We start from the raw sequence: 12308 nt of genomic DNA, 5'->3' as shown, positions 1-12308 counted from the left end.
GTTCTCGGAGCTGTGCCAAAATAAAACTAGTTTGTAATAAACAGACAGCAATTGTCCATCTGTCCCATGCTGCCGCAAGCAATTCACCACATTGTGACTAATAGGCTGTCAACAATGTTAATAATGCAAGACAAAACTTTGTGTCAGTACCTCTTTAAGCAATAATCACTAGCCACAACCTGCGAATTTCTCACTGTCAGATCCCTGTTCAGGGGCACCTATCTGTCCTCTTGATGCGAAAATACTCCAACGTGAGGCTACTATGAGGCTCTTATTCTGAAGCTCAAGGACACTCCACAGGAGCTTTTTGGCCTCCTTGCATCACGACCGCAGCCAAGCATTCTTCTTTTGCCTCTCAGATGAACCTGCATTGTAAAAATGTCTCTGTGATCCTTTTTTGTGTGTGGGAGGGCAATTTACTAGCCTAACTACTACGAATAATAAAGTTTCAATAGTGGAAATTGATCCAAGAGGTTTCACAATATTGAATTCAAACAGGTAAATAGAAGGTCTCACAGAAGAACATGCGTGCAGCTCTAGGCACGTGCATGAGTTCTGATCAGGGGCCTTAGCACAGCATTTATAATGGCACGTCATTTCTACCGAGAACAAAAAATGGGGTAAAAATGTGAAGTAAAGAATAAGTAGGGGTAGACAAATATTTATATTTTTGAATATCTTTCGAATAATGTTTGCCATTCAATTCAATTCGTATTGCAAATTTTGCTATTTGAACTATTCTAGCTTACCAAAGACAATAAATACGGTCAATGTCTGGCTAAAAGGAACCCTCCAAAATTTTAATATGTTTCACCTCATCACAGTCGTATTGCGAGAAACCTGCCTTTCTGGATCTGCTACGGTCGCAAATGTACTGGCTCTAGAAAAGGCAGATTCTAACAAGATAATAGATGTGGCAGAGGCAAGGGCTTAGCTATAGTGGTTTTCGACCTGAAATTCGATCAGCTCTTTGGCTGCATGAAATCAAGTATATAAACACAATTAAATTGCTGCATTGCGTTATTTTTAATAAGGCAACTACGAAACGCTACCCTACCAACACTTCATCAATTTTGCCAAAAGGAAAACTTTCATTTCATAAGAATAAACTTCGCAAGCCTCTCCAACTTTTTTTCTAGAATTTCACACGAAGTATTCGAAAAGAATTCCAGAAGTATTTAAGAAGTTCTAGAAAAATGTTCAATTCACACTCACACGTTTATATTCGTATTCGCTTTGGCACCCAAACTATTACAATAGGTTTCAAGAGAATAGGTGGGAAAACCAGAAATAGCTAAGCATTTGATCACACACTCGTGCCACAGAGAATTCTTCTTCTTGTTCTTCACGCACTTTGATGATGTTGAAGCAGGCAAAACCATATAAAGCATAGCCAATTAAGGGCACATTTGCACCAGAGAGGAGACCTTTTCCTCTTGTTGTTCGAGTGCCTCGACGATAACATTAAATGTCCAGCAATTTAGTGGCCTGGGTCATCTTCTGTCATCACTTAAATCGCTTTCAAATTGTTTTTATAAAGTGTAGCAGATGGCAGATGTACAGGAATTAGACATGCTAAAATGGACATTTCTTTCAACAATATCAGTAAAATGTACACAGCACTCTCCATGAAGCAACTGAAGTGGCCTCGCAACACTTTTCGAGCACCGTCAGAAAATGCTGCCTAGGGTAGTCATGGCACTTGAGAGCATGTGAGACAGACATTATAGGGATGCACGCAGCCTGTTATTCATAATTTATTATCAGTCACCTGAAAAACACTGTTTTCCCTCAAAAAATGAGACTCCAAATCCAACTAACTGTGCTTCAAGTGCAATGTCTACAACCGCAACGGGAGGCTGCCACATGCCCATACAACTGTTCGTGATTACACTGAGAAGCCCCATGTTTGAAGAAAAAAAAAAGGGGGGGAATGAAAGTGCTCAAGGTAAGGACGCACATTAATAAATAGGCATAGCTTCTTGCCCCCTATTCCTCCCCTCCTGCGTAGCTTTCAGTGTGCTCACTCGAACAAAAGATGAAAGAAAGCACGTAAAGCATGTGACAAATTTCTGTAGGTCCGCTAGTACTTCGCAGATTTCAAAAATTTTTCCAACAGTCGATTTGGGATGAATTAAGTTTCTCTAATGAAGACATTTGATGATTACTTGGAAAGGCTTTTCAGGGCTTCTTCATTACAAGGCAATGTAAACATGTACCTGTAACATGAAGGTAGGCACACTTCAACCTGATATGGTTTGGTTATGGCACAACGTAGCCATCACAATTCCAGCTTCCAGCTTCAGATTTAGTCGACCTGTTCCAAAACTTTATCTACTGTACAAATCACACCTTTGAATCAGTAAATTATCCAAAAATGAAAAAAATGTGATTATTATGTGAGCGAATAGAAAACATGCATACAAAAAAGATAAGTGCAAGCAGCAGCAGTGTAAATGGCATACTCAGGCCGTATGAGGAGTGTCGTGGAACTGGTAGTGAAGAGTACTAATGCATCAACAGCAGACAAATTTTTGCAAATTTAGCAGACAGCTGCTACCTTTGAACATAAGGGCGCAGTTACGAGTGCTGGCGCGTGCTATTTGGATAAATCACTACACAGCTTGTTTACGTGGTGTGCTCTCAGCACTTTCTATTCGTTGAGACTACTGACAGCACAAAAACCCCTTCACTCTCAGCAGCACACACATTGACTTTAACCAGTGTTTCGTTTTGTGAGACTGAATCTGAAGAGTTAGCTGCTAATCTTTGTATAGCATTCCCATTTACTCTTATTTAATTCATTGCATTGTGCTTGTAACAACACTCTGAGCTCAGACTTTATCTTTGGACGCCAACCGACATTTGCTGGTATGCTAAAACAGGGGTGCAACAGCCAAAATACCATTTGGAGCAGTTTTTTTAGCAGCTAAATGTGATTTTCGAAGCACTAAATTCCAAGTTCGGAGCTGGTTATGGAAAAAAACATGCATTTTTATCATGACGTAGCAAATTTGGAGCAGTATAAAAAAGAAGGTTTACATTTAGAGAAAGAAACATGTATAGACAATTCAACATAACCTAAATAGCGTAGTATGATCATACTATTTACTACTATTCCAATGAAGGTAGTATTTTGAACCACCTTGCTAAAGAACCAATGATAAAGTCCATATTATCATTTACTGCACCTGGTAAATCATTTGTCAAACTCTGAGAATTTCAATACAAATCTGCCGAGATCGTGACCTTGAAATTTGGGAGATTCGTAAACCCAAGAAGTAGGGGTGGCAAAAAAAAAAAACTGGTGCACAATTTACTTTGTTTCTGTAGAGAAGCATAAATATCTCACACTGCTTTAAATGATTGCCAGTAGCTTATTTATAGGTTTGTGATTATACTGGTACTCAGAATTGGACGGTGTACAAGCGCATGAGTAACTGAGCAAAATGTGAAGTGTCCCAGTATCGCGAACAGCCCCTTGTAAATCTCAACACGCTTTTTCGCGGGGCACTGGTCTAGTGCGTCAAAAGTGACTCAAGCAGCTTTAGAATCAAAGTCAACAAATGTTCTAACCGCTCCCCTACCCCCCCCCCTCCCTCCCTTTTTTCACCGTGGGGCTATGCGCCACTTCGGCTACCTTGCAAGGCGCGTTTGACCAGATAAAGTAAAAACGGCGCGCGCCCGTTGCCCCGGCAACGGTACCAGATATCTATCGCCAGGACCGTGGCAAGGACGACGCAGATTCAAGACAAAAATGTTTTATGTGCCACGGCTAAGGTAATCAACGCTGGTGTTCGCAGCAAGTCGAGATTGTTCGAGCCTTATTAAGCCATAGCTGCGTTTTCTGGCAAGAAAACTTACATTTTCCGGGAAGCGTTGGTGGCTATATCAACACATTTTCGTTTTGAAGTTCCGTCGTCCCGCCGATACGTATCTGTTGCGGTCAGCAGACCGATGGGCATGCAGTGTTGTTACTTTACCTGGTCGATCACGTCTCGCGAGCATAGGGTGGGTGGCTAGATTATTTTAAGTATATTCTAGGCACTGTAGTTCGGGTCTGCGCGCTTTGACTAATGGCGCAAAGCTGCAGGTGGCCAACATGGCCTGCATTGCTCACCGAAATTAGAACACCTGAAAAAAAATTGAGGCTGGCTGGGGATTTTGGCCCAGCGTGGTGCGATTTCAACAAATTCACGGGCTGGGTGCAGCAATCGGGAATTGTATCAAATTGGCGCAATTGGCGCAGCTGTTACACCCCTGCTAAAAGGACCTGATATTAAACTGTTCAAGCTTCAGCAATGCATTTTGGAGGCTGTTAAGTCAGCCATTTGAGTCTACCCGGTTACTGCCTCCTATTAGGGGTTATGACAATAACTTTCCTGGACCATGCATCTACTTTGCCATTATTGAATAAGACAGGTCTGTAAATGTATGTAAACTCTACCTTATTTCAGAGCACTGTGTCACTTAGAGAAGACTGGGCAAGTCCCAAACTTCCACGTATTTTTTACCCTATTGCAATCTTTTTTGAGCATGTATTAATGATAGCGACCAGATGTTTATACTAATTTGTTAAGAGTCTTGTGTTGTATTGCCCGAACTAAAGTATAGTTTATTTTACAAAAAATTGCATTTTTTACTCCTGTGCATGATTTTAGCCAAATATTGCAATCTTTTCTTCAGATCAAAAGAAAGTTATTCTAAAGCATCAAGTTCAGTTCAGTACACCACCATGTGTTGCTTGAGTATGTGCACAAACAATCAGCATGACATCTTTTGTCATTTTGAAATTATCATACTGATATAACAAAAAAATGCCATTTTGAGAAGATGGAGTTCAATTTATGCAATGGAAATTGCACATTTTTTTCTGTGCCGACCTATATTTTTGTACTGTGCCAATTTATCTATTTCACTGTGTCTGACTTCGGTAACAGCTTAAACATTACTAGTTGGACGGCTTTTTCTTTTCCCTAAAAAATGCCAAACTTCATGCTTTTTGTGAATTTACAAAGAAAAGAAGCTACAAATATACCATCTGTAAAAGGGCCATTTGCATTCAGGTCGCTTTTTTTGGTTGATTAAAAAAAGATATGCAAGATGAGGAGCAATACTGTAATATCTCAAGCATGCGCCCCCATTTAAGCAAGTGCCATCCTCTCTCATTTAAGATATTTAAAACATGCGCCAACGACTGAGCAAGCACCTCCCCCACCCCGCCTTTCTGCCATTTCTGCAGCTCCCTTCACTTTCTTTATTCAGAAGCACAATGAGGCTGCAGAATCATAGTGAATGCATGCATATTTATTAAAGTGTTTCAGTTTCGTTGGAAACACATGTGGCTTTACCACCACCACCTTGAGTTTTGAAGCAAGACGAAGAAAGAACCCCACCCTTCCCCCTTCCAAATCTTGTCATTTTCACCATAGTGGGAGCAGTTGCTCAGGACTGCATGGTACATAAAAATTGTGGAAAAAGAGTCTGCTCTCATATCTAGTAAACAATGAAAAAGTACTTTTTTCTAATTTTTGTTGCTCTGCTTCCTTCATGCCCAAAATTATTAACATAACCCTTGCAAATATTATTTAATTCTGCACACCATTTTGCAACGGAATATGCTGCCTGCTGATATTGAGAACTGCTTTTCTGTCAAATACATGAACAGAATTCAGAACTTATATGAACACCTTGTTTACTGTACAATGTGCATATTTCTTGCTCTTACTTGCTCTGTACATAAGTTCAATTTTTTCACGCATAGTTCCACACATAGTTCAAACAACTATGCGTGGAACGTCGCTCTCTTTTCAATTGGGCGCCTCCTGCCAGCACGCAATCTCCGAGGCCATGCCTCCTTCCTTGTGTTGCGACCGGCCGCCTCGTGAGACCGTTCGCCTCTGTACCGCTCAGTCACGTGACACACGGCTCCCCGGAAGCAACTGTGAGAGCATTGCTGTGTCACACGGCCGCTGGATGAAAAAGCGCACGCTCTCTCATCCAGCGGCCGTGGCTATGCTAGACTTCTTCTAGTACACTCTACCGCGGCTGTGTTCTTGGGGCGGCCCTGGAGACGCTCGCCTTCGTTCCGAAAGAGGAGGGTAAAATCAGAAGGTAGGGAAGCGCGTTTGCGGCTCTCGTTCAAGGCATAATTTTTGGGGGGAGGCGTTTGACATATAAAGGAGAGGCCATGACGTCATATCCGTGAAGCCGCCGCATCGCAAACACCTGCACTACCTTCCTAGCGGAAAAGCAGATACACAATTCGCGATTTTCGGCGAGCAGCCACCGCGGCGGCCTTGGAAGCAGCGCTGGCGGTACGGTGTTCTAGAAACTGTACCGGCGGAGTGGAAGCTGGTAGATATTTGCCGGCAGCGAGTCTATTCACGAGTACTACTTTTTTGGCGTTTTTTTTTTTAGGAAAGCTGCGCAATGCCCAGCTGTATGGTATACTCAGTGCGAATCGCGTGCACCACCGGATGGACCTGGTGGCACTTTTCACGTATGTTCGCTTCACTATTGATAAATATTGCATGGTATTTGCATCTGGATCTCTCAGCTGTACGCTTCGTTGGTTCTTGCTCATTGTGTCAACTGAGAACACACGCGAACTTTCGTTTTTAGTATTGTAGGCATCGTGTCACGTTTTTTGAAGTTGTGTCGTTCATACGGAAGGACAATAAACTTTTCTAGTTGTCGCACTAAATGTGTAAGTATTGTACGGTGTGCGCTCGCTGCATGTTATTTGTGTGCGCACTGGAATTAAACACTTTACATGCACGATCGCGTATACAATACAATGGTGCCTTCTTACCGACGTGAAGTACCTCAAGCACTAGGATGGCATTCCACGGAGTAGCTACGAAGCAAGTTCTCAAAATTGTGCTTTGCCACACTGACACTACATACGAGCAAAGAACTGCTAATCGGCCCGTACATCGGCAAATCTGGCAAAAAAAAAAAGGTCTTACAGCGAGCAGAACACGTAAGTCACTGCAATACGATGATGTAGGGGCTGAATGATTTTGGTTACGACACGTACCGGTGCTATCTGCTGTTGCACAAAAACACTCCACGAAGTACTTCAGCACGCCGCGCTCGTGCCTGCCACACACAAACAGTCTCGGAAATGTGTGCTCGCAACATTTTACTCCACGCAAACCATACAATCTGCGTTGTCCCGCCGCGGTGATCTAGTGGCTAAGGTACTCGGCTGCTGACCCGCAGGTCGCGGGTTCGAATCCCCGCTGCGGCAGCTGCATTTCCGATGTAGGCGAAAATGTTGTAGGCCCGTGTGCTCAGATTTGGGTGCACGTTAAAGAACCCCAGGTGGTAGAAATTTCCGAAGCCCTCCACTACGGCGTCTCTCATAATCACATGGTCGTCTTGAGACGTCAAACCCCACATACCAATCAAATCAATACAATACGCGTTAAGTTTACGCCGGGGCTGTAAGTCCCCGCAGAAGCGAACCAGCGCTGAGAGCACGCCGCGGAGCGTCTGCTGTTTTGTTTGCACCATACTGGTTTGTTTTCCCCATGAATTTGACGTCACTTACGCCACACTCCTCGCAATGCATTGGGATAGGATAGTGCCTCTCCTCAGTTTTTCCTTCCTCCATGCCCGGGACCATGGAGGAATGCCCGAGACCATGGAGGAAGGGAAAATAGAGGAGAGGCTATGACGTCATATTCGTGCAGCCGTCGCATGAGGATGATGATGATATGAAGCTGATTCCTCTGTATCGGGCAGGCCAGATTAAGCGGCCCTAGCCAAAGAAAAAAAACTTAAAATTGGCCCCTAATATGCATGTTACACTGTAAATGTCATTGAAAGACGATAGTCTTGCGTTTGGAGAGAGTTAACAAAATGTTTATTTGATTTGCGCAAAAAAATTGGTGAATGGTATTTCGGAGACGCTGCGTTAGTGCCTCGAGCGTGCAGTGGAGGTGAACGAGCGCTTCGTGGATGGATGGATGGATGGATGGATGGATGGATGGATGGATGGATGGATGGATGGATGGATGGATGGATGGATGGATGGATGGATGGATGGATGGATTGATTGATGTGGCTGTACCCTTTATATCGGGTGGCGGATAACGCCACCTAGCCGTAATACTTAGTGAACCAACAACTAGATTTATCTTTTCTTTTCCTTTAAATAGTGAAGTATAGGACTGGTATTTTTCAGCGAATGGTTTAATTTCCACTCCTGCATTGACTTTAGCCACAAATTAGATGAACTCCTTCCAGTCAATTCTACCCACTTAAATACTATTTTGCCCTCCCTCTCTCTAAACCCCAGTGCTTTGAAAAACTCTGCGCCATCATCCTTAACTATAGGGTGAAGCCCTTTACACAACATTATCAAGTGTTCGGCAGTTTTTTCCTCCTCTCCGCATGTACTGCATACCGTGTCTACCCCTTCGTATTTGGCCCGATATGTCTTGGTTCGCAATACTCCTGTACTAGCCTCAAACAGTAGAGAACTACCCCGAGTATTATCATAGATCCTTTCCTTAGCAATTTCCTGCTTAAAAGTTTGATAGATCTCTAGTGCGGACTTCTTAATCATGCCGATTCTCCACATGTCTCCGTTTCCTTCACCTTCTTCTTAACCGATAGCTCTTTTTTGTTTGGCCCCCTGCTATTTCTAAGTGTTTACCCGTCAATATTCTGGTTCAATTCCTCCATTTTGTATCGACATTCTTCATGTACAAGTAGCTGAAAATCTTCCTAGCCCAATGCTCCACTCCCGCTTCTCTCAATCGCTTCTCAAATTTTATCTTGCTGCTAGCTTCCCTGCCCTCAAATGATGTGCATCCCATATCACCTTGTACTCCCTGATTCGGTGTACTCCGGTGAGCTCCTAAAGCAAGCCTACCTATTCCACGTTGCTTAATTTCTAATCTTGCTTGAACTTCTAATCTCATGCACAAGACCGAATTGCCGAACGTCAGACCGGGAACCATGACCCCTTTCCATATTCCTCTCACAACATCATACCTATTGTAATTCCAATGCCCTATTTGTCATCACTGCTGCATTCCTGGTACCTTTAGTCGTTACGTATATTTCGTGTTGTCTTAGGTACTCGGTCCCATTGCTTATCCATACGCCCAGATATTTGTATTTACCTGTTATCTCTAGCATGACCTCCTGTATCCTAAGCTCACTACCTTCATTATCATTAAAAATCATCACTGCCAATTTTCCCTTAATGAATATGAAATCTAACCTATCTCCCTCATTACCGCAGATGTCCACCAATCTCTGCAAATCTTCCTTGTTGTCGGCCATTAGCACTAGAGGGGCAGTGTGAGAACACAGCTCCCTCTGACGAGTGTGCGGTGCCTATGCAGTGGGTTGTCAATCTGCAGAAACGCTCAATTTTCAAGGAAGGATACAATTTTCGATTCAACTTTTGTAAACTTGTATGCAGTGGGTCAATTGACCGACTCGTGGGATTTAATGTCCCAAGTATGCAGTGGTTTGCGAATTTGCAGCAACGCTCAATTTTCTAGAAAGGCTACATTTAGCACTTCAACTTTCTTAAACCTGTATACAAGCATCTTTTATAATCATGTGGAGGTTTATCGTGGAGGTTTAGGAATGTTATAACCCACATATCTATGAATCAATCAATCAACCATTTAACCAACCAACATTGTAATCAGAGGGCGGCGAACCTGCAGCAACTCTTAATTATCTGAAAACGCTACAAGTTTTAATCGACATAACATAAACTTCTGTGAAGTAGACAGCGAATCTGCAGCGAAACTCAATTTTCTAGGAAGGCTACAAAGTCTGTGAGTTTAGCCAACTGTTCTTCACTCGGCGTTGAATCTTCATGTCTGACCACTGAAAGGGAAAGAGAGGTAAAAAAATAGCAGTTAGAAATCATAATTATGAGTACTCTCCAGTTTGTAGATACACAGTCATACGTTAGGGCTACTAAATGGAAAACATGTGGCCTATACAAACACAATGCTAATGGTATCACCAGTCCAGCATGCCTTTACACTTGTACTTTCATTACTCGCAACTTGACCATTCATTATTAAAGTACTGTCATTTCGCTATGCACTTTCACTGCGGCTGCTATAATAAAGTCAATTGTAAGAATTTACATGAGAAAACCACAAAATGGACGTGAGGCATGCCTTTGATTTAACCATCTGAGGTCCTCTAATATGGCGGATGCTGCACTCAACATCATAAATGGCATGTAATGCTGTCCACAGCCACAGCCAAAATGTAGTCACTTATGTAAAATATTAGGTACATGCAACGAAAATCTGCATATGATGAGCTTTGAACTTTTACATTCATAAACCCGGATATTTGGTACATGGAAGGCACTGTTTAGACACATTATTTGCTGCACAGTGAAGTAACATCTCTTAACGCAAGCAGTAGAGCTCCGATTTCATGTTTCTCACTCAAATTTTTCTGCATATCATGCTTCTTGTATCTGGTGTCAAAAAACCATGAGCAAAGCATTAAAATACACATGTGCATCAGAATACTATTCTTACAATGTTTTTCCCTTATAAGTTGCAAACTGCTGATATGCTGGACATGCTGAGGTACAGGCAGAGGGGGGGGGGGGGCACAAGTTCCCAGGTCACTAATTCATGTATTTCTAATGCAAATTAATTGTCAATCTCAGTGATGTCCAGTCCTGCTAATGTGGATGTACACAATTAAGGTCATCCACATGCTCAAAAAGGGTCTGTTTCTGACAGAGATGAAAAAAGAAAAAAGCTGACTTCCATGAAAAACTTTCTAAAGCCTAGAATGATGAGAAAATACTTCTAAGGAAGCTCCGTGCATTTGTTTTTATAATATAGAAACACTTTGTAGTAAATTTTTATTGACTGTGATTCATCTTTTCCTACCTACAGTGTTTTATTTCTTCACGGTCAGTGAAAAACGTGTCAGTGGGGCTCTACATAATCCAATGTCACTCCCAATATTAAAAAAGGAGGCAGTGAGCATGCTCGTTAATAATTGATTGATAAGTGGGGTTTAACATCCGAAAACCACCACATGATTATGAGAGATGGCCTAGTGGAGGGCTCTCTAAATTTCCACCACCTGGGGTTCTTTAACGTGCACCCATATCAGAGTACACGGGCCTACAACATTTCCGCCTCCATCGAAAATGCAGCCACCGCAGCCGGGATTCGATCACGCGACCTGCGGGTCAGCAGCCAAGTACTTCAGCCACTAGACCGGGGCATGCTTGTTATGAAGTCCCTTCTATTTTTGTCCATGCATCTTTCACATTGTTAATTTGCCAGGATGGTCCTTCTTTTGATAAAGATTAAAGTTTGGCAAATGGCTCTTTTTTTTAAATTTCTCTTGAGTAGTGAAACTAGCAAGCTCAATTATGAAGAAAAACAACAACAAAAGAACAGAGATGGAGAGAGAAAAGGAAGCTCTAAGATATGCTTTTTCATGTACAGTAACATAAATGCTTACGAGTGCCATTTGTAGCATCAATGGACCATCCCAATGAACTCGCAACTGCGGAAAGAAGGCAAAAAAAATATATAAGTGCAACAATGAACTTTTATGAACGTACTAACCTTTCTTACCATCAGCTAATTCAAGCTTGGGAATGCCCAGAAAGCAAGAGGCATCATCAAGGGAAATAGAGGAATATGCCTTGGCTACCAGAATCAGGGCTCGCCGTCTTGTATGCTCTGCAATGTAATTTACAGACTGCGCATATCAACTACTAGCTAAAGAAAAAAAAGGCTGAAAATATTCAACACAGGTTTACTTTAAAGGAGTACTGACACGATTTTGAGGTGTGGCACGACGGACGTTTTTCGTTTCCTTGCAATGTAGTGTTAACGTTCTCCCCACACCGGAACCGGGAAACACGAATAAAACATTTTAATCTAATTTTGAAGTTTTCATTTCCCACTTCCTGCAAGGCAGCTCTATCGTCCGGCACAGAAAATTGTTAAGTCATGTAAATGCGTGCGCGTTGGGGTAACGCCAAAAATGAAATGGCAGAAAACGCAACCGGCGCACCTTCTCGACTGCCTGTCCAGCGGTGCGTCGCCGACCGGTGTCGTTCATAGTTGTGCTCTAACGCTGTCCATTTTGCTGCGACGCTTCGTGGTCACATCGACTTTGATAGAGCGCTGAGACACATTTGTTGTATGCGAAAGGATGCAAGAGTGATTTCACTCGCACTATTTTTACGATCAGTGTTTTTACAATCGCCGCATCCCTGTTTCACGATGCCACCCACTTCTTATGCCGTCAAAGGCTGTGATTCCAAGACC

The 12308-nt window shown here is 42.6% G+C and overlaps 1 protein-coding gene across 7 annotated transcripts in view; it reads right to left on the bottom strand.

The window, feature by feature from the left end:
• Positions 1 to 9708: 9708 nt before the first annotated feature.
• Positions 9709 to 12308, bottom strand: part of LOC119176097 (COP9 signalosome complex subunit 8) — an 80195-nt gene continuing 77595 nt past the window's right edge. For 3 of the 7 annotated variants that reach the window (XM_075876917.1, XM_075876913.1, XM_075876914.1), the window contains exons 7-9: positions 11598 to 11714; positions 11491 to 11535; positions 9709 to 9864 (exon numbers count right to left, since the gene is read on the bottom strand). In XM_075876917.1, the coding sequence (XP_075733032.1) occupies positions 9785 to 9864; positions 11491 to 11535; positions 11598 to 11714 (242 nt within the window). In that variant the 3' untranslated portion in view covers positions 9709 to 9784. The remainder of the gene's footprint in view (positions 9865 to 11490; positions 11536 to 11597; positions 11715 to 12308) is intronic. The other 4 variants (XR_012886778.1, XM_075876919.1, XM_075876921.1 and 1 more) reach the window with 2 other exon arrangements.

The sequence above is a fragment of the Rhipicephalus microplus genome, chromosome X (assembly GCF_043290135.1).
Source record: "Rhipicephalus microplus isolate Deutch F79 chromosome X, USDA_Rmic, whole genome shotgun sequence".
In the NCBI taxonomy this organism is placed as follows: Eukaryota; Metazoa; Arthropoda; class Arachnida; order Ixodida; family Ixodidae; genus Rhipicephalus; species Rhipicephalus microplus.
The sequence above is the reverse complement of the archived record's forward strand: the minus strand, read 5'-3'. Positions and strand labels throughout refer to the sequence as shown.